General features: G+C 47.2%; 1 protein-coding gene across 4 annotated transcripts in view; it reads left to right on the plus strand.

The window, feature by feature from the left end:
- Positions 1 to 21,385, plus strand: part of LOC115154908 (protein scribble homolog) — a 134,250-nt gene extending 112,865 nt beyond the window's left edge. For 3 of the 4 annotated variants that reach the window (XM_029701619.1, XM_029701627.1, XM_029701634.1), the window contains 6 exons: positions 7,840 to 7,986; positions 8,521 to 8,660; positions 8,931 to 8,968; positions 9,455 to 9,529; positions 11,332 to 11,386; positions 19,505 to 21,385. In XM_029701619.1, coding sequence (XP_029557479.1) covers positions 7,840 to 7,986; positions 8,521 to 8,660; positions 8,931 to 8,968; positions 9,455 to 9,529; positions 11,332 to 11,386; positions 19,505 to 19,629 — 580 coding nt within the window. In that variant the 3' untranslated portion in view covers positions 19,630 to 21,385. The remainder of the gene's footprint in view (positions 1 to 7,839; positions 7,987 to 8,520; positions 8,661 to 8,930; positions 8,969 to 9,454; positions 9,530 to 11,331; positions 11,387 to 19,504) is intronic. The other variant, XM_029701641.1, reaches the window with a different exon arrangement.
- Positions 21,386 to 23,691: the final 2,306 nt, after the last annotated feature.

A 23,691-nucleotide genomic window follows, 5' to 3' on the forward strand; every position in this document is an offset into this window, starting at 1 on the left:
GCGCATACAGACCCAGCTGGCTCATCCTGAGTCATTGCAGATAGCCTTGGAGATGGCTTTGGAGAGGGAGCTGGTGTGGGCTGGTGCTTCAGCTGGGTCTTTGGTGGGGGCGCAGGGAGGCAGACCCTCTGGGAGAGCTGGGGGGCAGAGCAGCCCGGAAAAGCCTGCGTGCGTGGCTGATATGACAGAACTGATTCGTGCTGTGTCGCTACAGGTGGAACGAAACACACGCCGTGGTCCCCGGGTCTGCTGGGGTTGTGGCCAGACAGGCCATCTGCGCCGAGATTGCCCCAAGTTCCCCGGAGCTCAGGGAAACGGCTCGGGGTCCGCATTGACCGGGTAGTGCGGACCCCTGGCTTTCTATCCCAACCACCACCATCTTCTTCAGGAGGAGCCCACCGGCCCAGACGGGGAAGCAAGGCTCCACTTCCCCCAGAAGCAGACGTGGGCAAGCGGACGGAGCCTGTTGTCGTGGTGGGCCGGACCTGTGTTGGGGACTTTTGTCATGTCCCTGTCACTGTGGAGGGGGTGCCCTGCTCTGCCCTGGTGGACACTGGGTCCACAGTAACCCTGGTGAGGCCAGATATTGTACCAGGTTGGATTCAGTGTGAGCCCACAACTGTGCAGCTCCGCACAGTCACAGGTGAGCTGGCACCCATGAAAGGGAAGGGAATAATGACTCTGACAGTAGGGGGCAGGACTGTGCGTCATCCCGTGTGGGTGGCGGCTGTGCAGGACCCTTGTATCCTGGGGTTGGACTTTCTTAGGAGCACAGGCTGCCAGTTAGACCTAAATGGGGGCACACTGAGCTTCCAGGGAGGGCCTGCAGTCACCATGGCCCCCCCTAATATCACATACACTCAACCCAACAAACCCTTTACTCCAACAGTTAAAGCAGCAGAGACTCATGGCTGCCCCCCCTCCCCCACATCTGTGTGTGACTTTTCTCCAGTCCCCCTGTCACCTACGGCTGTGTGTTACATTCCCCCAGCTACCCCCGCGACACAGCCCTCCGTGAGCCCGGGCCGCACCCCCCCAGTCCAGCTACCCCAGATGGGAGAGGAGAGGACACTGTCTGCAGTGAGGGAGATATGGGGGAGGAACTGTGTTGGTCTTGACCCTGAGCAGCAGGAACGGTTGTGGCAGTTGCTGTTTGAATTCAGAGACAGCTTTGCGCTGAGTGAGGGAGAGGTGGGTCAGACTCATCTGGTGCAGCATGAGATCGACACAGGTGATGCTCGACCCATCAAGATGCGTCCCCGCCGTATCCCGCTGGCACGCCAGGAGGCGGCAGACAAGGCTGTGTTGGAGATGCAGCGGGCAGACTTCATCGAGCCCTCAGACAGCCCCTGGGCGGCGCCGGTTGTCATGGTTCCTAAGAAGGGGGGCAAGCTGAGGTTCTGTGCGGACTACAGGCGGCTGAATGAGGTAACCAGGAAGGACTCATACCCCATACCACGTATCGATGAGTCGCTGGACCTGGTTAGGGGGTCCTCCTGGTTCTCCTCACTAGACCTCCGCAGTGGCTACTGGCAGATGCCCCTCTCCCCAGAGGCCAGAGCCAAAACTGCGTTCTCCACTAACAGAGGACACTGGCAGTTCAAGGTCCTGTGCTTCGGCCTGTGCAACGCTCCAGCTACTTTTGAGCGTTTGATGGACAGGGTGCTGGATGGCATCCCCCGACAGCAGTGTCTGGTATACCTCGATGACATCCTGGCCCATGGCAGCTCCTTCCAGTCAGCTCTGGTGGCGCTACGGAGTGTGCTGGAGCGGGTGGCTGCCGCAGGTCTGAAGCTCCACCCCGAGAAGTGCCACTTCATGAGGAGAGAGAGGTGTCCTTCCTGGGCCACCGAGTGGGGAAGGAGGGGATCAGCACCATGGAGGACAAGGTGGGGGCTGTCCGGGACTGGCCCACCCCCACCGACCAGCGTCAGCTGAAGAGCTTCCTGGGCCTGGCCTCGTACTACAGGAGGTTTGTACGGGGCTTCTCAAGCGTCGCTGCTCCCCTGAACCACCTGCTGCCGAAGGACAAGGCCTTCACTTGGACAGGGGAGTGTGAGGAGGCCTTCAACACCCTCAAATGTGCACTGATCGAGGCCCCTGTGCTCGCCCCCCCTGACCTCACCTTGCCCTTTATCCTGGACACAGACGCGAGCAATGTGGGCATGGGTGGGGTGCTGGCCCAGGTGGGGCCAGAGGGGGAGAGAGTGGTGGCGTACTTCAGCAGAACATTTAACAAACATGAGCGCCGCTACAGTGTCACCCGGCGGGAGCTCTTGGCTGTTGTGGCTTCCATCAAACACTTCAAGTACTACCTGGGTGGCCTGCCATTTACTGTGAGGACTGACCACTCTGCTCTCCAGTGGCTCATGTCGTTCAGAGAACCAGAGGGGCAGGTGGCACGCTGGTTGGAGGAGCTTCAGCCGTATGACTTCACAGTGGTGCACAGGGCAGGGGCACGCCACTCCAACGCCGACGCTATGTCCCGTCGGCCCTGTACTGCAGATGGCTGCCGCCACTGTGAACGGAGAGAGGGACGGGAGAGAGCGCTGAGTGCAGAGGAGGGGGTCTGTGCCACAGTGTGTCGGGTGAGCGGCCCTGTCTGCTGTGAGCTGCAGACTGTCGACGTGGCTGAATGGGGGCAGCAGCAGGGACGGGACACAGACCTACAGCCAGTGCTACAGTGGGTAGAGGCACAGGTGAGGCCACCATGGGAAGAGGTGACAGCGCTCTCACTCGCGACCAAAGGGTTGTGGTCAAAGTTTGAGAGACTGCGGCTGACTGATGGCGTGCTACAGCGGGCATGGAAGGAGTCAGCTACGGGAGAGGAGAGGTGGCAGGTGGTGGTCCCAAAAGCATTGCGGGAGGCTGTGCTCCAGAGTACTCATGGGGGGGTGGGGACTGGACACTTTGGGGTCACAAAAACACTCCGCCGCCTCCGTCAGGGCTTTTACTGGGGGCAGCACAAGAGGGATGTGGAGGACTTTTGCCGCCGCTGTGACAACTGCACAGCGAGAAAGGGCCCCCCAGGCCGCTCTCATGCTCAGCTCCAACAGTTCCCATTGGGGGCTCCCATGGAGAGGGTGGGAGTGGATGTAGTTGGGCCGTTCCCCACCACAGACAGTGGAAACCGCTGGGTGCTCACGGCTATGGACTATTTCACAAAATGGCCTGAGGCCTATGCTCTGCCTGACCAGGAGGCAGAGACCATCGTCGACGCCCTGACAGCGGGGATGTTCAGCAGGTTTGGAGCTGCGGAGTCCATCCACAGCGACCAAGGCAGAAACTTTGAGTCCCGTGTGTTCGCCACCATGTGCGAGAGGCTGGGTATGCACAAGACCCGCACTACTCCTCTCCATCCTCAAAGTGATGGCCTTGTGGAGCGCTTCAACAAAACGCTTGGACAGCAGCTGGCCATCGTCTCTGCCAAACACCAGCGTGACTGGGACAAGCACCTGCCTATGGTCCTCATGGCATGCCGTTCCGCTGTCCAAGACTCCACCTCCTGCACGCCTGCCCTCCTCATGCTGGGGAGAGAGATCCGCACCCCTGCGGAGATGGCGTTTGGTCGGCCCCTGGATAGCCCTCATGTTCCCCCGGGGCCGGAGTATGCCCGGAGACTCCAGGACCGCCTGGAGACAGCCCACAATTTCGCCAGAGAGCAGCTGGTGAATGCAGGTGTGAGGCAGAAGAGGAACTATGACGTGCACACCCGAGGAAGGCACTTTGTGGCTGGGGAGGTGGTCTGGGTCTATAGCCCCCTAAGGAAAAAAGGCAGATGCCCCAAGTTGGACAGTCACTGGGTGGGGCCCTGCAGCGTCCTGGAGAGGGTAGGGGAGGTTGTGTACCGGGTGCAGCTTCCTTCCAGGGGGAGAAAGGTGGCACTGCACCGGGACAGGCTAGCCCCATACAGAGGGGCCGCTTCTCCCCAAACCCCAGGGACCCCCACAATTCCCCTCTCTGGCAAGGACATTCTCCAGGCACCCACCCCCAGGTGCCGTCGACAAGGCTCCAGACGGCCCACTCTCCCTGTCTCCCTCCCTGTGTCACCGCGTGGTTCCCCGGAGCCACGGACTGTATTCCCCGTTCCCGCTTCCTTGTCCCCCATATCCCTTCCTTCATCCCCTGGGTCCCAGAGGGGCAGCCCCCTGCCACGGGTGGAGCCCCCTGTTTCACATCTGGACACTCTGCGACCATCACGGCCACGCAGGCAAAGGAGACCTCCGGGTCGCTTCAGAGACTTTGTTTGTTCCCTCGGGGACGAGGGACTTTGTGGTGGGGGGGCTGTGTAGCGACCCGCACAGACAGTTGTGGGTTATGTGTTAGGCTATTAGTGGGTTGTGTCGTACTTACCAGTGTTCGCGGGGTCATGCCAATCAACTTGCTATCTGCCAATCACGGGAATGCCTGGAATGTTCGGATACCGGGCAGCCTGGTGGTTGGCGGAGTGGCGTGAAGGGGGGTTGGGCAGGGGGATGGAGCATTGGAAGTTAAGACCGGGTTTAGCCATTGTTCTCTCTCTTACGTCTGGGCTTCACAAGAGAAGGTCACGGTTCGTTTGTAGGGTACCTTTCATTTATTTGGCGTGGGCTACGGCCAAACAGTAGCCTGTGTTAAGTTGTGTTAATAAACCGTCCATTCGTTAACTCCATCCTCTGTCTGGACAATTGTTCCTTCATGATCTAGTCAGGTCATTACAATATTTTAACGACCCTGGGTTCATAAGCGCGGATATCGACATTGCCACAATCGATAGCGCGCTGGACTTCGGACTAGAAGGTCGAGGTTTCGAGGCCTGCTCCCTGCCCGTTTCATCACTCAACGAAAATATAGACCTAGTCCTATATTTTGCTTGCCAAGCTGGCTGGCCGTTCATTCTGTCAGTTAGGTTGCCAGAGACGCGACCCAGTCTTTTTGTTATATATGTGTGGACACGACCCAGTCGTTCGTTCTAAGTGTTCGGCTGCCATGCTGGCAGGCAACCCTCTTATCCATTGCTTGCTAGCCAACGACGGCTAAATAGTCAGGTCAAACAGTGCAGCTAGAATAACCACAAAGTAGCTGCATGTGCATATGTTTAAGCTGTTTTGGATTTCGCCTGGCATAGAAAATGTGCTCTCTCGTCAGGACACTGTTCAGAGGAGCTAGCCAACTACACAGCTAACACAATCACTTCAAACTGAAGCTGGTAAAACAGCAAAACTAGCTGCATTTCATGTCGTTTGACCTGTTCTTCTATTGACATTTCTTTGTATATATCCATAAAAATGATGCGGATTCCAGATTTCGACTGGCTGAGAAAAGAATGTCCGTTCATTCTATTGGTTAGGCTGCCAAAAACGTGACAGTCGTGAAGTCTGTCTGTTCTAAATGTAAGGATATGTAAGACCCAGTCGTTATTTCTAAGTGTTCCGTTGCCATGCTGCCTGGCAACATTCTTATCGCTTGCTAGCTAGCTAACTACGGCTAACACAGCCACGTTAATTAAACCGTGCGGCTAGAATAACAGCAAAGAAGCTGCATTTCTTTTCACCTGTTTTTCTATGGACATGTATTTCTATATAAACATCAAAATGTATATTTGACTGGCTGAGAAAAGACGTTCATTTTCAAGAGAACAGTGGAGATTAAATATATTGTAACGACCTGGCTTTATAAGCGCGGAGCATGCTTTAGCGGCACAGTCGATAGCGTGCTTGACTTCGGGCTAAAAGGTCAAGGGTTCGAGACCTGCTCCCTGCTGTTTCATTACAATATACTGAACAACAATATAAACACAACAATTTAAAAGATTTTACTGAGTTACAGTTCATATAAGGAAATCAGTCAATTGGAATAAATTCATTAGGCCCTAATCTATGGATTTCACATGACTGGGCAGGGGTGCAGCCATGGGTGGGCCTGGGAGGGCATTGCCCCACTACTTGGCAGCCAGGCCCACCCACTGGGTTGCCAGGCCCAGCCAATCAGAATGGGTTTTTCCCCACAGAAGGGAAAAACCCATATTACAGATAGAAATACTCCTCAGCATTTATATTTTGTGTAATATTGAAACTATGTTGCAAATGTCTAGAGACAGACAGCAACGTTGTTGCAAACCAAATGTTAGGCTAGAAGCAAGGGGAAATAATGTCTAGATGCCTTTAACAGTGGAGATCAGGTTAATGAATTGGCTGGCTGTGCTGATGGGACACTGGATGAGCATGATTTCTCAGATGGAACAGAAAACAAGATTCCCATTTTTGCGTCATAGGCTTACCGGTGCTAAATGTTTTTTTTTTTTTTGTATGGCTTAGAACGCGTCTCTCGACCAATCACAATGCTTGTTTTTACCAACCCGTTGTAGAAAAATCATGTTAAACACTGTTATTGCACACAGAGTGAGTCCATGCAACTTGTGACTTCGGAAAGTATTAAGACCCCTTCCCCTTTTCTACATTTTGTTACGTTACAGCCTTTTATTAAAAAATAATTAAAAAGTCAAATTAATCTACACACAATACCCCATAAAGACAAAGCGAAAACAGGTTTTTAGACATGTTTGCAAAAGTATAAAAAAACAGATACTTTATTTACATAAGTATTCAGACCCTTTGCTTTGAGACACTCAAAAAAAGTTTCTGCTCCATTGAAGGTCCCCAAGAACACAGTGACCTCCATCATTCTTAAATGGAAGAAGTTTGGAACCACTAAGACTCTTCCTAGAGCTGGCCACCCGGCCAAACTGAGCAATTGGGGGAGAAGGGCCTTGGTCAGGGAGGTGACCATTGACCCGATGGTCACTCTGACAGAGCTCCAGAGTTCCTCTGTGGAGATGGTTGTCCTTCTGGAAGGTTCTCCCATCTCTGCAGCACTCCACCAATCAGGCCTTTATGGTAGAGTAGCCAATCCTCAGTAAAAGGCACATGACAGCCCACTTGGAGTTTTCTAAAAAGGCACTTAAAGGACTCTCAGACAATGAGAAACAAGATTCACTGGTCTGATGAGGCCAAGATTCAGCTCTTGGCCTGAATGCCAAACGTCACATCTGGAGGAAACCTGGCACCATCTCTACGGTAAAGCATGGTGGTGGCAGCATCATGCTGTGGGTATGTTTTTCAGTGGCAGGGACTGAGAGACAAGTCAGGATCGAGGGAAAGATGAACGGAGCAAGGTACAGAGAGATCCTTGATGAAAACCCGCTCAGGATCTCAGACTGGGGCAAAGGTTCACCTTCCAACAGTACAATGACCCGAAGCACACAGCCAAGACAACGTAGGAGTGGCTTAGGGACACGTCTCTGAATGTCCTTGAGTGGCCCAGCCAGAGCCCGGACTTGAACCTGATCAAACATCTCTGGAGAGACCTGAAAATAGCTGTGCAGCACATTTTTACTCCTGAACTTAGACTTGCCATAACAAACGGGTTGAACACTTATTGACTCAACACATTTCAGCTTTTCCTTTTTAATTAAATGGTAAACAATTCTAAAAGCACAATTCAACTTTGACATTATGGGATATTTTATGTGGTCCAGTGACACAATCTAAATTTGATCCATTTTCAATTCGGGCTGTAAGACAACAAAATATGGAAAAGTCAAGGGGTGTGAATACTTTCTGAAGGCACTGTGTATCTACTTCTGAAATCCTCCCTCACTGTTTTCATCTCTTACTACTAGACTGGTCTCATTGCTATTCTCCTGACTCTCTCCTATTCGTTTCAATGTTTTACCGCCCATCTCTGTGTTTTTTTTCCTCTGTCTGTGTGCCCTGTCTCTCTGTCCCTCTGTGTGTTTTCCTTTCCTCCTCTTCCTCCTCCCCCTCTCCCTGCCCACCTTCCCCCTCGTTGTGGGTGCAGGCCCTATGGCCTAGAGGAGGATGTTAGGCAGTATGAGCAGGACCTGGCTAAGAGGCTCTACCAGTCGCGAGTGAGGGCGTCTCAGGGCACCGCGCCACCCCCTCAGTCCCAAAACGCCGCCGCCTCTTCCGCTGCCTCCCAGCTCAGGTCTGCTCAACAGTCCAGGCCCTGGCCCGTATGCCATTGTGGGGGTATTGCTGCCTGGGGTGCTGCTGTGGGGTGCTTTGGTTGGGGGGGGGCATTTATTCAGCTAGCTTTCTTCCTTTCTCTCTCACTTTGTTTCACTCTACGTCTCAATCGCTCTCTTTCTTTCTCTCGCTCTTCTCTTGGTTTTAATTAATGCATCTTTCATCATACTAACATACAGTGTGGCTGTAGCAGTCTGTGAGCTGAGGGCCCGCCTAGGTAGTCCTTCTCCTGGATGCTGTCACACTGGTCTTGTACTTTTATACTATAGTTTTAATAACAAGCATTTTCTGCATTGAGTGAACCACCGTAAGGCCAGGACAAGGAGCACCCAACAGCTGCTGTTGTCTGGTTGTCCTCCCCACTCCATTAGAGCAACGTGTCCTAGTTTTGTCTCTCTCTGTCTCTCTGTTCTGTCCTAATTTTTCCTCTCTTTCTGTCTCTCCCTCTCCGGTCCATCTCTCTATCTAACGGTGTTCTCTCTCTCACCAACAGGATGAAGTCTCTGGAGCAGGATGCTTTGAAGGCTCAGATGGTCATCGCTAAGTCCCGGGAGGGAAAGAAGCGTGGCACACTGGACCAGCTGGCCGAGTCGCCCTCACCCGCCCCCACGCCATCCCCCACCCCTCTGGAAGGTACATCAGTGGCTGTCTCATGCACTCTCACACAGCTTAGCACCTACATTCATTCACTCTCACTCAATGTCTGCGTCCCAAATGGCACCCTATTTATTCCCTGTATATTGCACTATTTTTGACCGGTGTCCTATGGACCCTGGTAAAAAAAATCAAAAAAATACATATAGGGAATAGGTTGCTGTTTAGGATGCAGGCTCTCACTCAATACCACACCTCAATCATCGAGTGGATTCCGACTAATAGTGTCCTAACCTTTCTGTCTAACAGATTTCAGTCCACAAGGAGTGACGTCACCTGGCAGACTGGTAAGAACTGAGTTCTCTACTGCGTTTGTTTGTTAAATGTCAGAGTTCATAGAGATATCTCCACTGACCTATTTCAGTCCAGGGTAATAGAGACTGACTGTTGCTTGGACAACCAGAGCAAATTTTTGTTGAGAATAACAATGTCACAGTCTAATTTCTGCCTTCCTTATCTTTTAAGTAGCTGTTCCGGTTAGAGATGTTCCATCATCTAAAGTGTGCTTATTTGTAGACAGAAAAGTTGTTTTGATGGGCTTTAAGGCGCATTGAAATGTTTCGCAACCATTGTTCACAATCACTTCAGCCTATCAAATGCCTGGATCATCACTACAGCCAATCAAATCCCTCTCTCTACACAAGTCACACCGGACTGTAGTGCGAGTCATCCATCCTTCTCCCTCCCTCTTTCCCTTTACCCGTCCCTATTCTTCACTCTCTCCCTCTTTCCTCACCTCTTCCTCTACTCATTCCATTTTGCTGTCCTTCTAGTCCCTGTCGGAAAAGAAGTTTGACTACCGACAGTTTGCTGCCATTCCTTCTTCCAAACCCGTATACGACATCCAGGTATTGACTGCATGCTGAGCTCCAAGGCCCCAGCCCCAGCCCCCTCCCCCTGACTTTCCCTTCTGCCTCCGCCCCAGTCCCCCTCTCTCCCCTCTGGTCCTCCAGTAAGCAGACCTTAAAGCAGCGCTGGTGGTGCCACTGCTTCTATGGCTGCCGCCATTTTGGCTCTCCCCCGATTGATTATTCGCTGCTCCATTCTGGGGATTTGGCTTGTTTGTTGCTGCTTCCGATTTAGTTGATGAATGGATCTTGGAAACATAACGCTAATATGCTAATACACCAGTAAGCTACTGACCACGTATTCAAATCAGGTCCTGGGTCAGTTTTCTATCAGGGTGACCTCTCACCTCTGCTCAAAGCTTTCTCTCCATCCCTTTTCTCCCACTCACCATCCAATCACCTTCGGTTATTTCCAAACAACCAGCCTGAACCAGGCAACATCAACACTCACCAACCAGTGATTTGAGCCCCACTAACCAGCCCCCAATCAGCTTCTTGAGGAAACTGCCCAGATCCTGCATCTCTCCCTCCTCCTCAGCCACTCTCACCAGCTCTCCATCTCTCTCCATGGCTGGGGCTCATTTCCGTGTCTGTCCTGGTTCCTGATCACCTCTCCCTGTATCACAAAAACACATCATCTTTTGGGATCTCCTGTCCTGTCATGCTCTTGACTCATAGTGCATAATATTTTCCAGTCTATCACTTAACCAACATATTGGTGATGGGTACTTCCTGGGCTAAACGCAATGAGTTCTCCCTAAGCTTGAATCTCAGCCTGCGTACGGATGATTCTACAGGGGGTTCCTTGGGGGTCAGGGAGATTTATTTCTCAGTGGTTGTGGTGGTTTCTGGTCCAGTATTTTGTAATATGTACTGCTATCAGTCTTTTTTCCGGTCTCTGTGGATTAAGTGTTTTATCAATCAGTCTTCCTCAATGAAAGGCCGCCAAGTATTCCTCCACTGCTCCCAATGTAATTTGGCCATGCAGTTCTTAACTCTAATAGTTCCACCCGTTCGATGAATAATTTGCTGTTCTTTATGCAAGCTTGCCTAGTCTTGAGGCCTCGTGATCTAAATCCAGTAGAACTACTGTAGCGACCAATAGGCTTCTCTGATACTAATATGATTCTCACGAACTCAGGACACTGGAATGTGCATCATTTCTGGCATACGGTTACTGAGCTTAACAGTGTGTATAGACCTCAGTGTACAGTATGTGCAACCTTGTTCTCCACACTTCTCCCGAAGTGTGCACTTGTTATGCATACTCCCTGTGATGGGTTAAATCAAGGTGTGTGCGAGTGCGCACTTAGGGAGAAGTGTTGTGGAGAACTGGGAAGCAAGGTATGTGTTTGAGTGTTGAATTCACACCAAAATGGGCTACTGTATGTGTGCTTAGTCCAGTGGGAGAGACCTGTGTAGTGGGCTGTGCTGTGATTTTCTCTGCTGCATTGGTGACTGTGGTTCGGCTAAGTGTCTTGTAATGGTTCCTTGCCTGTGAACAGCTGCTCTCTGTGCTTTGCCTGTGAGATGGAACAACCCCCGGAACTGATGGACTAACACAAGCCTACCTTTAACGTCCCCAATCCTAAAGTCATCCTGACCAGACTGCAGTGGCTGTGGCCAAGTGGAACCTACCTTCTGCACTCTTGCTGCCACAGTGACTGCCTGGGAGAAAGACCCACATCTACCCACTGCCAGTCCCCTAGCCCCACTTGGTGACGGTATTCCTGGGATAATAGGTGGCCACATCCCCTAGCCTTCATCCACTCACACACTCTCTCTGTGTCCTTCTCTTGCAGTCCCCTGACGTGGTCGATGACATTCAGTTAATTGACGATGGCTCCAGTAACCCAGGTGAGTGTCAGTGGGTCAGGGTCAACAAAACCTCTTGACAACCACATCAAGTAGGGTCCAGCATCTCTGTTGGTAAAATAGGGTGCTTTAAGTAGAATTGGCCCTAGGGTTGCAACATTTCTGGTAACTTTACCAACATTTCCAGAAATCCTGGTTGGAGGATTCCTAGATGTTCTGCTTATTCCCTCCTGATTTCTAAAATATTCCACCTGGGATCTGGGAAAGTTACCAGAATTTTGCAACCCTAGCCCATAATGTACAGTATGTTACCCTGATCACTTTTATCCCTTTGATTCAGGTGACTTCCTGGGATAAGCAGCTCCTATTGGTAGGATTCACATACTGCCGCTTTCTGTGCATTTGCGTGTGTGTGTGTGTGTGTGTGTGTGTGTTTCTCTGAACTTTGGCCTGAGTGTGTGTGAACTGCTGTGTTACCCCCGTTAGTCAAGTGTGGTAAACCATAGCGTAGTCGGACCATGTGTTCGTAGTGCTCTCTCTCTCTTTCTCTCTCAGCTTTTTAGAGTAGTTGGGCATGGTTTGCCCTGATATGTCTGTAGCCTTTGTAACAGTGTCTACCGTTATGGAGGCTTAAAACCATATCAGGGATGTTTTTCCAACGTTGGGAGGGGGTTTGCTTTTAATGGCTTTGCCTGCTAACCATTCCTCACGTGTCAACCAGCTACATTAGCTAACATTACCGTCAAACATTCTACAGTACTGTACATTATATTCGGCGTATTAAACAAACTGACAGTACTGCAGATCCTGCATGAACTCAAATTGACTACACCAAAGACTTAAAAAGGGAGGTTCAGTATTTTACAACTTAATGTTAGATGGTTCTTCACCCTGAATAGTCTATGGGCCAGGAGTTACTGTCATCCATGGTTCAGTTCGATAAACAGTCACTACAAACTTAAGCAGACTTTAGTCACGATAGCTACTTTCAGAGTAAGCATCCAAGTACTTCTAATAAATGTTATTTCATTCAATCATTTTGCTATTTTAAATAAAATCAAATTTTATTTGTCACATTTTTTTTTTTAATGTAAAAAAATATTCACCTTTATTTAACCAGGTAGGCCAGTTGAGAACAAGTTCTCATTTACAACTGCGAAAAGCAGTGCAACAAAATAACAACACAGAGTTACACATATGATAAACAAAAGTACAGTCAATAACACAATAGAAAAATCTATATACAGTGTGTGCAAATGGAGTAAGGAGGTAAGGCAATAAATAGGCCATAGTAGCGAAGTAATTACAATTTAGCAAATTAACACTGAAGTGATAGGTGTGCAGATAATGATGTGCAAGTAGAGATACTGGTGTGCAAAAAGTAAATAAAAACAATATGGGGATGAGGTAGGTAGTTGGGTAAGCTATTTACAGATGGGCTATGTACAACTGCAGCGATCGGTAAGCTGCTCAGATAGCTGATGCTTAAAGTTAGTGAGGGAGATATAATGCACCGAATACAATAGGTGTAGAACTTACAGTGAAATGCTTACTTACAAGCTCTTAACCAACAATGCAGTTCAAGAAATAGAGTTAAGAAAATAAACTAAAGTAAAAAGTAACAATAAAATAACAATAATGAGGCTATATACAGGGGGTACTGAGTAAATGTGTGGGGGTACAGGTTAGTTGAGGGAATTTGTAGATGTGGGTAGGGGTAAAGTGACTATGCCTAGATAATAAACAGCAAGTAGCAGCAGTGTAAAATCAGAGGGGAGGGTCAATGTAAATAGTCTTGGTGCCATTTGATTAATTGTTCAGCAGTCTTATGGATTGGGGGTAGAAGCTGTTAAGGAGCCTTTTGGACCTAGACTTGGTGCTCCGGTACTGCTTGCCGTACAGTAGCCTAAAGAACAGTCTATCAATGGTGTGTTTGGACCATGATAGTTTGCTGGTGATGTGGACACCAAGGAACTTAACTCTCAACCCGCTCCACTTCACCCCCGGTGAATGGGGGTTCGGCCCTCCTTTTCCTGTAGTCCACAATCATCTCCTTTGTCTTGCTCACTTTGAGGGAGAGGTTGTCCTGGCACCACACTGCCAGGTCTCTGACCTCCTCCCTATAGGCTGTCTCATCGTTATTGGCGATCAGGCCTATCACTGTTGTCTTCAGCAAACTTAATGATGGTGTTGGAGTTGTGCTTGGCAATACGCAGTCGTGGGTGAACAGGCAGTACTGGAGGGGACTAAGTATGCACCCCTGAGTGGCCCCCATGTTGAGGATCAGTGTGGCAGATGTGTTGTTGCCTACCCTTACCACCTGGGGGCGGCCCGTCAGGAAGTCCAGGATCCAGTTGCAGAGGGAGGTGTTTAGTCCCAGGGTCCTTAGCTTAGTGATGAGCTTTGTGGGAACTATGGTGTTGAACGCTGAGCTGTAGTCAGTGAACAGCATTCTCACATAGGTGTTCTTTTTGTCCAGGTGGGAAAGGGCAGTGTGGAGTGCGATTGACATTCCGTCATCTGTGGATCTGTTGGGGAGGTATGCGAATAGGAGTGGGTCTAGGGTATCCGGGATGATGGTGTTGATGTGAGCCATGACCAGCCTTTCAAAGCACTTCATGGCTACCGACGTGAGTGCTACGGGGTGGTAGTCATTTAGGCAGGTTACCTTCGCTTTCTTGGGCACAGGGACTATTGTAGTCTGCTTGAAACATGTACAGTGGCAAGAAAAAGTATGTGAACCCTTTGGAATTACCTGGATTTCTGCATACATTTATCATAAAATTTGATCTGATCTAGGTCACAACAATGGACAAACACAGTGTGCTTAAACTAATAAAACACAACTTATTGTATTTTTCTTTGATTTGTCTATATTGAATACATCATTTAAACAATCACAGTGTAGGTTGGAAACAGTATGTGAACCCCTAGGCTAATGACTTCCCAAAAGCTAATTGGAGTCGGGAGTCAGCTAACCTGGAGTCCAATCAATGAGATGAAATTGGAGATGTTGGTTAGAGATGCCCTGCCCTATAAAAAAACAATCACAAAATTTGAGTTTGCTATTCACAAGAAGCATTGCTGGATGTCAACCATGCCTTGAACAAAAGAGATTTCAGAAGACCTAACATTAAGAATTGTTGACTTGCATAAAGCTGGAAAGGGTTACAAAAGTATCTCTAAAAGCCTTGATATTCATCAGTCCACGGTAAGACAAATTGTCTATAAATGGAGAAAGTTCAGCACTGTTGCTACTCTCCCTAGGAGTAGCCGTCTTGCAAAGATGACTGCAGAGCAGAGCGCAGAATGCTGAATGAGGTTAAGAAGAATACTTGAAACTAGAAGAAATGTAATTCAATACACGTGGGAACCCCAAACTGTTTTATGAGGCTTGGGCTCCATTCTGGTCTTACTTTAAACAGTCCATCTCTGATGGAATTCATATTAAAACAAAAATAAGTCTGTATTTGACTCCCATGTGACTTAAGGGTTGGATGAGCATTTCTTTGTGTTTTTTGGGGGGGGGGAGATTAAGGTTGATGATGTGCTTATTGATTGCGACCTGCTAATGCCTTGTTCATCTTGCCCGGTCAGAGACTAAAATGTGAGCTTGTTTTGCCCTGGGTTTTTTTTTACATTTTGTTCATGCTTACGTAAAATGATTATACATTTTTTTCTTTTAAAGCATTGTAAACTTTATTTTTGGTCCAGTGGATGGTCGGTCTGTGGCCATGACTGTCTGTGAGTGTTTGCATTTCTCCACCACCTTACAGGAACAATGGTGAGGTGTTTGCCCTGTCCCTGTACTACAGATTTCCCTTTAACCTTTGTAGCCTTCTGCCCGGTGTGTTTAACTTGTCTAAAGTATGCTATCTTTAAAGCTAATTATTTATTTTTTTATTTGCATTTTTTTCTAGTTGTGTATATTGTTGTTGTCTTGTGTGTAAAACTGAATAAACTGAGTTTTCAACAAAAAAAGAAGAATCCTTGAGTGTCAGCTAAAGACTTACAGAAATCTCTGAAACATGCGAATATCTCTGTTGAGAAGTCTACAATACGTAAAACACCAAACAAGAATAGTGTTCATGGGAGGACACCACGGAAGAAGTCACTGCTGTCCAAAAAAACCATTGCTGCACGTCTGAAGTTCGCAAAAGAGCACCTGGATGTTCCACAGCGCTACTGGCAAAATATTCTGCAGACAGATTAAACTACAGTTGAGTTGTTTGGAAGGAACACAACACTATGTGTGGAGAAAAAAGGCACAGCACACCAACATCAAAACCTCATCCCAACTGTAAAGTATCGTGGAGGGAGTGTCATGGTTTGAGACTGCTTTACTGCCTCAGGGCCTGGACAGCTTGCTATCATCGACAGAAAAATGAATCCCAAGTTTATCAAGACATTATGCAGGAGAATGTAAGGCCATCTGTCCGCTAGTTGAATCTCAACAGAAGTTGGGTGATGCAACAGGACATCAACCCAAAACACAGAAGTAAATCAACAACAGAATGGCTTCAACAGAATAAAATACGCCTTCTGGAGTGGCCCAGTCAGAGTCCTGACCTCAACCCGATTGTATGACCTCGAGCGGTTCACAGCAGGCATCCCAAGAATATTGCTGAACTGAAACAGTTTTGTAAAGAGGAATGGTCCAACATTCCTCCTGACCGTTGTGCAGATCTGATCCACAACTACAGAAAATGTTTGGTTGAGGTTATTGCTGCCAAAGGAGGGTCAACCAGTTATTAAATCCAAGGGTTCACATACTTTTTTCACCGAGCACTGTGAATGTTTATATGGTGTGTTCAATAAAGACATGAAAAAGTATAATTGTTTGTGTGTTATTAGATAAGCAGACTGTGTTTGTCTATTGTTGTGACTTAGATGAAGATCAGATCAAATTTTATGACCAATTTATGCAGAAATCCAGGTAATTCCAAAGGGTTCACATACTTTTTGTTGCCACTGTAGGTATTACAGACTCGGTCAGGGAGAGGTTGAAAATGTAAATGAAGACACTTGCCAGTTGGACCGCGCATGCTCTGAGTACACATCCTGGTAATCCGTCTGGCCCCGCAGCCTTGTGACCTGTTTAAAGGTCTTGCTCACATCGGCTACGGCGAGCGTGATTATACAGTCGTCTGGAACAGCTGGTGCTCTCATACATTCTTCAGTGTTGCTTGCCATGAATCAAGCATAAAAGGCATTTAGCTTGTCTGGTAGGCTCGCGTCCCTGGGCAGCTCGCGGCTGGGTTTCCCTTTGTGGTCCGTAATAGTTTGCAAGCCCTGCAACATCTGAGCGTCAGAGCCGGTGTAGTAGGATTCAATCTTAGTCCTGTATTGAAGCTTTGCCTGTTTGATGGTTCGTCTGAGGGCATAACAGAATTTCTTATAAGTGTCCGGATTAGTGTCCCGCTCCTTGAAAGCAGCAACTCTAGCCTTTAGCTCGGTGCAGATGTTGCCTGTAATCCATGGCTTCTGGTTTGGGATATGTACGTACGGTGACTGTGGGGACGACATTGTCAATCCACTTGACAATTGATGAAGCCGACGACTGAGGTGGTATACTCCTCAATGCCATTGGATGAATCCCGGAACATATTCCAATCTGTGCTAGCAAAACAGTCCAGTAGCGTAGCATCCGTGTCATCTGACCACTTCCGTATTGAGCCAGTCACCGGTACTTCCTGCTTTAGTTTTTAAGCAGGAATCCAGAGGATAGAATTATGGTCAGATTTGCCAAATGGAGAGCTTTGTATGCGTCTGGAGTAAAGGTGGTCTAGCCTTTTTTTATGTTCATCTGGTTGCACGTTTTATTTATTTTTTTATCAGGTAAGTTGACTGAGAACACGTTCTCATTTACAGCAATGACCTGGGGAATAGTTACAGGGGAGAAGAGGGGGATAAATGAGCCAATTGTAAGCTGGGGATGATTAGGTGACCATGATGGTATGAAGGACAGCTTGGGAATTTAGCCAGGACACTGGGGTTAGCGCCCCTACTCTTATGATAAGTGCCATGGGATCTTTAATGACCTCAGAGTCAGGACACCTGTTTAATGTCCCATCCGAAAGACAGAACCCTACACAGGGCAATGTCCCCAATCACTGCCCTGGGGCGTTGGGATATTTTTTAGACCAGAGGAAAGAGTGCCTCCTGCTGGCCCTCCAACACCACTTCCAGCAGCATGTGGTCTCCCATGCAGGGACTGACCAGGACCAATCCTGCTTAGCTTCAGAAGCAAGCCAGCAGTGGGATGCAGGGTTGTATGCTGCTGGCAATGTGACATGCTGTTAGATATTTGGTAAAACTGATTTAAGTTTGCCTGCATTAAAGTCCCCGGCCACTAGGAGTGCCACTTCTGGATGAATTTCTTGTTTGCTTATGGCCTTATACAGCTAACTGAGTGTGGTCTTAGTGCCAGCATCGGTTTGTGGTGGTAAATAGACGGCTATGAAAAATATAGATGAAAACTCTGGGTAGTTAGTGTGGTCTACAGCTTATCATGAGGTACTCTACCTCAGGCAAGCAATACCTTGAGACTTCCTTAATATTAAACATCACGCACCAGCTGTTATTGACAAATACACACACACCCCCACCCATTGTCTTACCAGACGTAGCTGTTCTGTCTTACCAGATGTAGCTGTTCTGTCCTACCGATGCACGGAAAACCCAGCCAACTGTATATTATCCGTGTCGTTATTCAGCCACGACTCAGTGAAACATAATATATTCGTTTTTAATGTCCCGTTGGTAGGATAGTCTCGAACGGAGATCATCCAGTTTATTCTCCAGTGATTGCACGTTGTCCAATCGAACGGATGGTAACGCCAACGGATTCTCACAAGGCACCCCGATCGCCGCCCCCTGTATTTGTGTCTTTTCTTCGCGCGAATGACAGGGGTCTGGTCTCGGAGAAGCAGTATATCCTTTGCGTCAGACTCATTAAATAATAATCTTTGTCCCGTTCGAGGTGAGTAATCGCTGTTCTGATGTCCAGAAGTTATTTTCGGTCATAAGAGACGGTAGCAGAAACATTATGTACAAAGTAAGTTACAAACAATGTGAAAAACACACAAAATAGCACAGTTGGTTAGGGGCCCGTAAAACGGCAGCCATCCCCTCCAGCGCCATTATTCATTCTTCAATTTTTACTTTCAAATAGTACTAGATGGTTTGGTTTGCAGCTGCTGGTGTGGAGTTGGGCTTCCCTTGCAGGTTACGGGGTCTGTTCAGGACCAAGCCTCTCCTTTCCCCTCTCAGCCCCCTTCCCATATGGAACGGTCTCGCTGGTGTTGCCAGGCAGACTAGCCATGCTTTCTCTCTCTAATCTCTCTCAAAGCAGAGCTTGCTATTACTGCACACTAGCGATGGGAGGGAAGTTCGGCTCTTTTTACTGACTGATCTTTTCAACTCATTTAGACAAAATAACAAACAATAATATAAGGACCCCCCCCACCGGCGAACAATGAACTGAAAACTCAAGTCATAATTCTACAAGCCCCATAGGGGGCTTTATGGAGTTGTCATTTGTGACTGAGATCTGTAAACGTGTGTTTTAAACAATGTACATTTGCTGATTGCTTGGCATACAAATAAGATGATTTTTTGATACAATTGAAACAAGGTGTAGTTGTGGCTGGAACCGGACTAGATTGACTCTTGGCTGGAAAGCATTGCTTGACTGCCTCGAAGGTGATTAGCACTATGTCGTTTGCGAACTCCACCCCCATCATTCTTGCACCATGCGATCAATGATCAGTTCTAAACATGTATTTTTCTTCTCTATGCTCATTGTCTATTTTCATGCGAGCATATGACAGATGGTGGTCGGAGTGCGTCTCTGTAGCTGTTGAGCTGGAGGAGTGTGCATTAACACTGCTGTAGGGTTCATTGTGACCAGCACGAACAGGTCAAACAAACAACTAAAATGAACGAGTCACTCAGAAAAAAATAGTCATGACTCAAGTCAGTAAAAAGAGTCGTTCAAAAAGAACGTATCGTTCGCAAACAACACATCACTACTGCCACAGCGCTGGCATTGGGGAAGACTTGGGGGTCACTATGAGTCACTGAAAGGGGAACCTAGGTTTAAAGGTTCAGCCATTCACCAGGGTGTCATGTTAATATTGGTTTCTCTGTGCCCGCCAGTGCATGTTGCGGATCCCGGGACTGAGGTGCCCACTGCCACCTCGGCGCTGGAGATGGCCCTCTACAGCAACACGCGCAAGCTGAGGCAGGGCTGCCGCAGCCTGGAGACCGCCGTGCCCACATAACACCTCACACACATGTACCACAGGAGACTCGGGAGACATACATACACAGAGGATGCGCCGGGTCACTACACACACTCACAGGTTTGGGAGATGTGTCCCATGTAACCACTGCAGAGACCATGATGCTGATAGTCAACACACACACACACACAATGTCATATCCAGCGTGCCAGTCTTGCCTTTACAGTCTGAGGATGTGTTGGCCTGAACATGAGGCCCAACGTTCCTGATGCCAGGGAGGAGGAGGGGGGCTGGTGAGGGGAGCTAGCGTTTACGCTTCAGAAATACCATTCTCTTTTTGATTTGGCTTCTTTTTCTTCAGTTTACGTTTTAGTAGCTGAATTATATTAACAGGCGACTTGTGTTTTTACTTTTGACCCTCTGATTTTTGCTGTTTTAAATGAGAAATGTGTTCTGGAAGAGAAAGAGGAAAAAATATGAATTGTGTAGATGTAATACTAACTTTTCAGATGCTATTTTTGAGGTTTTCAATGAATAGATTGTGAAATGTCAGGGGTTTTAGCGGGCTTCGGGAGGGGGTGTATATTTTGGGAACATACTGCTACCTTCACTGCCACATTTTAAACACTACATACATATCTCAACTGCACTACCACACTGCTTAGAAAACATGTTTATTTTTAAATAATTAATTTTGCTTGTATTTTATTACTCGATTCTAAAGCCTCCCCTGTAATACATTGTTACCCCCTGTACTTTTGAGTGCAACAGAACAATGCATATCATGATATCATATTAATTCAAATGTACATCTTATGAGGCAAGCACATGTTTAATCCATATCACCAAGATATTTTATTTTACAATTAATACATTTGTTTTCACTTTGATGCACAGGCCTTAACCAGGTTCTGACTGCTGAAATGTCTGTAATACAGCATGGTACATTACAAGGAACATAATCTCAGCTTCGTCTCCTTTTACATATACGGTACTTTCCCTGCCCTTTTGTTGGGCATCATTTGTCAATGTGAATCTCACTCCTATCTGGATGGTTTTCCAGATTTTACCGGTGAAGGTAGCAGGTGTTTGCTTTTTTTATCTGCCTTTGGTTAATTTAAATCTGACACCCACTGAAAATCCTTTATTTTTGTGTGAATAATGTACAAAATACTGAATGGAAAGCAAAACTTAAGGTTGAAATTGAGCCAGTCTACTAAGCCAAGACCAAGCAAGTGTCTGGACTGGGGAGCTCTCTCCCTCCCTCTCTCTCTCTGCATGTACAATATATTGGCTTTACTGGGAGAACCTGTAGAGGCAGAAGACATTTTGTTAATCCCTTTTGAAATGTATCTCATTCGACCATCATTCTCAATCTCTTTCCTCTGCTTTACCTGCTGCTGTCATGGATGTTATCTGATGGCAGCTTTGTTGGAGAGTCATGACAGTAGCACTTGTGTTTAATTTAATGTACTAATCATATCTTTCTGTGTTGCTTTCGCTGACTGAAATTCAGTTAGGATGATTCAGTTAGGAACATTTGCGATTGGTTGACAAAATGTTTTTTATTTTTTACTTACTGTAGTGGGTAAAACTTTCCAGACAAAATGGTATTCACAACATTTTTTATGCAAAACAACTGTTGGAACTTTCTTTGGTTACACTCTTCTCTCAGAGTGAAAGGGCAGAAGTGCTGGGGTCAAGGCTCATCCAAGACTGTAACTAGTGAATTTGTACAACCAAAGAGGTCTATTTTGTGGTTCAGGAATAAAAAAGTTTACTTTTCATTTAATAAGCTGATTCACTACATTGTGTCTTTGTATTCTATAATCTAAACTCAGCAAAAAAGAAACGTCCTCTCACTGTCAACTGCGTTTATTTTCAGGAAACTTAATATGTGTAAATATTTGTATGAACATAACAAGATTCAACAACTGAGACATAAACTGAACAAGTTCCACAGACATGTGACAACAGAAATAGAATAATGTGTCCCTGAACAAAGGGGGGTCAACATCAAAAGTAACAGTCAGTATCTGGTGTGGCCACCAGCTGCATTAAGTACTGCAGTGCATCTCCTCCTCATGGACTGCACCAGATTTGCCAGTTCTTGCTGTGAGATGTTATCTCACTCTTCCACCAAGGCACCTGCAAATTCCCAGACATTTCTGGGGGGAATGGCCCAAGCCCTCACCCTCCGATCCAACAGGTCCCAGACGTGCTCAATGGGATTTAGATCCGGGCTCTTAGCTGGCCATGGCAAAAGACTGACATTTCTGTCTTGCAGGAAATCACGCACATAACGAGCAGTTTGGCTAGTGGCATTGTCATACTGGAGGGTCATGTCAGGATGAGCCTGAAGGAAGGGTACCACATGAGGGAGGAAGATGTCTTCCCTGTAACGCACAGCATTGAGATTGCCTGCAATGACAACAAGCTCAGTCCGATGATGCTGTGACACACCACCCCAGACCACGACGGACCCTCCACCTCCAAATAGATCCCGCTCCAGAGTACAGGCCTCGGTGTCACGCTCATTCCTTCGACGATAAACGTGAATCGCGAATCAGACCATCACCCCTGGTGAGCCAAAACCGTGACTCGTCAGTGAAGAGTGCTTTTTGCCAGTCCTGTCTGGTCCAGCGACGGTGGGTTTGTGCCCATAAGGCAACGTTGCTACCGGTGATGTCTGGTGATGACCTGCCTTACAACAGGCCTACAAGCCCTCAGTCCAGCCTCTCTCAGCCTATTGCGGACAGTCTGAGCTAGAGGTTGACCGATTCTGATTTTTCAACGCCGATACCGATTTATTGGAGGACCCAAAAAAGCCGATACCGATTAATCTGCCTTTTAAAAAAAAAAAAATACTATTTCATTTTTTTTTTTTTTATTGTAATAATGACAATTACAACAATACTGAATGAACACTTTAACTTAATATAATACATCAATAAAATCAATTTAGCCTCAAATAAATAATGAAACATGTTCAATTTGGTTTAAATAATGCGAAACAGTGTTGGAGAAGAAAGTAAAAGTGCAATATGTGCCATGTAAGAAAGCTAACATTTAAGTTCCTTGCTCAGAACATGAGAACATATGAAAGCTGGTGGTTCCTTTTAACATGAGTCATCAATATTCCCAGGTAAGAAGTTTTAGGTTGTAGTTATTATAGGAATTATAGGACTATTTCTCTCTATACGATTTGAATTTCATATACCTTTGACTATTGGATGTTTTTATAGGCACTTTAGTATTGCCAGTGTAACAGTATAGCTTCCGTCCCTCTCCTCACTCCTACCTGGGCTCAAACCAGGAACACATCGACAACAGCCATCCTCGAAGCAGCGTTACCCATGCAGAGCAAGGGGAACAACTACTCCAAGTCTCAGAGCGAGTGACGTTTGAAACGCTATTAGCGCGCACCCGGCTAACTAGCTAGCCATTTCACATCGGTTACACCAGCCTAATCTCGGGAGTTGATAGGCTTGAAGTCATAAACAGCGCAATGCTTGAAGCACAGCAAAGAGCTGCTGGCAAACGCACGAAAGTGCTGTTTGAATGAATGCTTACGAGCCTGCTGCTGCCTACCACCGCTCAGTCAGACTGCTCTATCAAATCATAGACTTAATTATAATATAATAAACACACAGAAATACGAGCCTTAGGTCATTAATATGGTCGAATCCGGAAACTATCATCTCGAAAACAAAATGTTTTTCCTTTCAGTGAAATACGGAACCGTTCCGTATTTTATCTAACGGGTGGCATCCGTAAGTCTAAATATTCCTGTTACATTGCACAACCTTCAATGTTATGTCATAATTACGTAAAATTTTGGCAAATTAGTTCGCAATGAGCCAGGCGGCCCAAACTGTTGCATATACCCTGACTCTGCGTACAATGAACGCAAGAGAAGTGACACAATTTAACCTGGTTAATATTGCCTGCTAACCTGGATTTCTTTTAGCTAAATATGCAGGTTTAAAAATATATACTTCTGTGTATTGATTTTAAGAAAGGCATTGATGTTTATGGTTAGGTACAGTCGTGCAATGATTGTGCTTTTTTCGCAAATGCGCTTTTGTTAAATCATCCCCA

This window comes from Salmo trutta, chromosome 2, assembly GCF_901001165.1.
Source record: "Salmo trutta chromosome 2, fSalTru1.1, whole genome shotgun sequence".
Classification (NCBI taxonomy): domain Eukaryota; kingdom Metazoa; phylum Chordata; class Actinopteri; order Salmoniformes; family Salmonidae; genus Salmo; species Salmo trutta.